The sequence below is a fragment of the Galeopterus variegatus genome, unplaced genomic scaffold (assembly GCF_000696425.1).
Source record: "Galeopterus variegatus unplaced genomic scaffold, G_variegatus-3.0.2 Scaffold2386, whole genome shotgun sequence".
Taxonomy (NCBI): Eukaryota; Metazoa; Chordata; class Mammalia; order Dermoptera; family Cynocephalidae; genus Galeopterus; species Galeopterus variegatus.
The window spans coordinates 204,872-208,883 of NW_007728497.1; the positions used below are offsets into that span (position 1 = coordinate 204,872).

The 4,012-nt window shown below is 49.3% G+C and overlaps 1 protein-coding gene across 1 annotated transcript; it reads left to right on the forward strand.

Annotated features, from left to right (window-relative positions):
- Positions 1–2,582: 2,582 nt before the first annotated feature.
- TSPYL5 (TSPY-like 5) lies at positions 2,583–3,909 on the forward strand. Its single transcript, XM_008581537.1, has one exon. The coding sequence runs from the start codon at positions 2,583–2,585 to the stop codon at positions 3,828–3,830; it is 1,248 nt and encodes a 415-aa protein (XP_008579759.1). The 3' UTR covers positions 3,831–3,909.
- The last annotated feature ends 103 nt before the right edge of the window (positions 3,910–4,012 follow it).

The following is a 4,012-nucleotide window of genomic DNA, read 5'->3' on the forward strand; positions in this document are numbered from 1 at the left end:
GTGCATGTCTAACTGATGAATGAATAATACAGTTAACAAGTGCTTGGAGACATCAAGGAGGGGGCTGCTTATTGTGGTCTGGGGTGACCATATATGGTCTAGGGAAGAAGTGATTACAAAAGGGCCTTCAACAAGAATTTTAGGTAATCCTTGCACCAATTAACCCTTTCAAGTCAAATATTGATTCCCCCAACTTAATATTTTAACTTCCCACTCTAGATTTTCACCTACAGACTGTCCCTGAACGGTGCTCCATAACCAAAGATCATTTTTTTAGCTAAATTATGAGTTTAATAGGTTTCCATGGGTTGATCTGAGAATATAGCCTCCATCTATAATATTGCTTCTGTGGGGGGAAAGGGAGTATTTTGAATTTCTGACAATTTACAAACCCAGTTTTGTAAACTCTGCTTTGATTTTTTTCTTTCATTCAACAATTACTTATTAAGTGCTTTAGATATGTCACTCTTATAGGCACTGAGGACACATCTGTAAATAAACAAAGATCCCTCTAGAAGTGTCATTCTAGAGACAAGAGACAGTGAAACAATGAACGTAATAATTAATTGGTATAGTGTGTTAAATGGTGATAAGTGCTATGAAATAAAGAAAAAGTAGAGCAGGGTAAAAGGGAAGGGGATGGGTGGCAATTTTAAATAGGATGGTTATTGAGAAGGTGACATTTAAGCAACATGAGCTGACCAAGATTACTGACCATGTCTGGGGGAAGAGCATTTAAGGCAGAAGGAAGAGCCAGTGCAAAGGCCCCAAGGTAGGAGCTTACTTAGTTGAGTTTGAAGAATAGCAAGGAGGCCAGTGTATTTGGAGGGGGTTGGGAGAGAGAGGATGAGGTCAGAGAGTAGCAGGGAGTAGTAGCAGTAACTCACGTAGTAGCAGGGAGGAGACTTCCCAGATCACAAAGCACCTTGCAGGCTATTGCAGAGCTTTTGAGAAAGTTAGAGATCACTTGTATAGGGCTGGCTTACAGTAGGGCCTGTTTGTATTAAAATGATTCCTTTTCCCTGTCTCCTATGCCTAAACTTTAATATGCATAAAAATCACCTAAGATCTTGTTAAAAATTCAGATTCTGATTTAGTAGGTCTGGGGCAGGGACTGAGATTCTGCATCTTTAACAAAATTCCAGGTAATGCCAGGCTGCTGGTCTATAGCCACACTTTGAGAGTAAAGAGGTATTGAGCTCCCAGGGGCTTTGGGGCTTCTAGTATGTATTAGCTGGTTGTAAGAGACTTGTTTACTTTGAGCCTGAAAGGACCACCTGAAAAGGCTTTTGTTTTCACTTTCATATTAGCTGGGGGTTCCCTCATTATTCATGATCCTACCATCTAGCTAGTAAGAGCATGGTCGAGACCTGCCTCTACAAACACGAGGCAGGTAGTCTGGCTGTTTCCATGCAGCATGTAAAAAGTTTCTAGGGCTTTCTCACTGCCACTATGGAGGCTCTGTCACTGAACCTCAACCTGGGAAACTCCCCTCTACTCTTTGAATGAGAATTTCATTTTCTGACCACATTTGTGTCTTACTTCATTTACAAGAGCTCTGACTCATGGCCTTAACTTCTGGTCCTATACTTTGAGTGATGATCCAGATCTGTAAACTAGGCCTGGGACAGCTGGAAGACTTGGGTGATATTCCCAAACAGAAGAGATGCTCCACTGAGGCCTGTATGCTAGCAGGCAAGGCTGACTTTCTTAAGAGCCAGCACAGTAATTTACAGCTAAGCAGGTCAGGAAGGACTAGCCATTTGCGAATATAAAGCATAGGTTACAGAGTCATATAGGCTTGGGTTTGAATTGTGCTTCTGTCCCTTACTGTGTAATCTCAGGAATGTTCCTCAGTGTCTCTGAGCTGCAATTTTGTCATCTGGAAAATGAGGATGATAATACCTTCCTCATACATGCAGATAATGCATATAAAGCACTTAGTAAAGTGTCTGGCACATATGACACTCACAAAATACTAGTTGCTATTATTTTCATAATTTCTATTATAATCCCACCGCGTATAAAATCGCTTCGTGACCTGGCAATATAGCACCCACCTTTGCGTTCCCTGGAGTTAGGTACCAGAGCAAATCCCTCAAGAAAGGCGTTCAAAAATGTGACACAGAGGCCGACGACTGTTTCATCATGACAGATGTCACAAGCGTTAACTGAACTGAAGAGGTTTAGTTCAGAAATTAGATGGGGGACAGTTGTGATGGCTGTCATCAAGTTGTCTGGTATAAGAGCAATAGATGTGTTCACTGTGTGCCTGAGGGCACAACTGACATCAAATGGGAAGAGATTAATGGGCAGCACATCCCACGCCAAGGTCAGAGAAAAGTTTCTATCAGGGAGAGCGAGTTAGGGTGGGATGGGGGTGGAGTGAGAAGGGGGTCGGCGCATGCGCAGCTGCGGCGGCGGAGCCAATCACCGTGCGCCGCCCGTCCTCGCGCGACGGTACAGTCGTACAGTCGTGACGTCGGCGGTTGCCATGGAGAAGCCCGCTCGGTAGAGACCGGGAGTTGGCGCCGCGGGCGGCGGAGTCGGAGCGTGGCGTTGAGGCCGTGTCCGCCGCCATCATGAGCGGCCGCAGTAGGGGTCGGAAAAACTCCCGCGCCAAAAGCCGAGGCAAAGGCCACGCCAAAGCCCGAGTCCGGGCTTCTCCTGACGACGGCCCGCACCACCCGGACCCTCCACAGTTCCAGAGGCTCGAGGAAGACACCACGGCGGCACAGGTGCAGGCTGGCGCGGGTTGGGGTGGCCTGGAAACCGCTGCGTCCGCGCCGTCCCCCCCGCCCGGGGAGGAGGCTGCCCGCCGACCCCCCCTGGACTGTGGCCTCGCGCTCTGGGCCCGAGCTGCCGGGGAACAAGGGCAGGCCGCGACCAGGCCCGGCCTGGGGAAGGCCACTTCTATCTCGGAGCGCCTGTCCACAGACACTGTCTTCGTGGGAACTACGGGAACCGTGGGAAGGCCGAAAAATGGCCCCCGCGTCGGAAATCGGCGTGGCCCAGCTGGGAAGAAGGGCCCAGAAACCCTTAGTGCCGTGGGGAGGGCACCTCAGGCCATAGCTAGTGGAAAGCCGAAGAAAGGGACGGCCGGAGAGTGTACCTCCGTCTCAATGGAGGAGGAAAAGAAGGTGGAGAAGAATGCAGGGTCAGGGCCCCCGGCGACAGAAGGCAGCATGGATACTCTGGAGAACGTCCAGCTGAAGCTGGAGACCATGAACGCCCAGGCGGACAGGGCCTACCTTCGCCTCTCACGCAAGTTTGGGCAGTTGCGACTGCACCACTTAGAGCGGAGGAATCTCCTGATCCAGAATATCCCTGGCTTCTGGGGGCAAGCTTTTCAGAACCACCCCCAGTTATCGTCCTTTCTGAATAGCCAAGATAAAGAGGTACTCAGCTACTTGAACAGCTTGGAGGTGGAAGAGCTTGGCCTTGCTAGATTGGGCTACAAAATCAAGTTCTACTTCGGCCGCAACCCCTATTTCCAAAATAAGGTGCTCATCAAGGAATATGGGTGTGGTCCTTCGGGTCAGGTGGTGTCTCGTTCCACTCCAATTCAGTGGCTCCCAGGGTATGATCTCCAGTCTCTAAGCCAGGGAAACCCAGAAAACAACCGTAGCTTCTTTGGGTGGTTTTCAAACCACAGCTCCATTGAATCTGACAAGATTGTCGAGATAATCAACGAGGAACTGTGGCCCAATCCCCTGCAGTTCTACCTTATGAGGGAGGGGGCCCGTGGAGAGAAAGGAAAGGAGGCCAGGCAAGGTCCCTCAAAGCAGCCAGTGGCTACCCCTGGGACTAGGGTGAACCAGTCCAACTGATGCTGCGCAAGTCTCCCTACTACCTCCTGCTGGACCTGTTCCTGGCTGACTGTATGTTTGGCTGCCTTCTCTTGATGTTGGCCTCTGCACTGTAGCCCATTTGGACGTTACAAGAATATGGCATTTATTATCATGTTCTTTTGCCTCCCCATGGCCGCCTTGCTTTTTCACATTACTGTCAC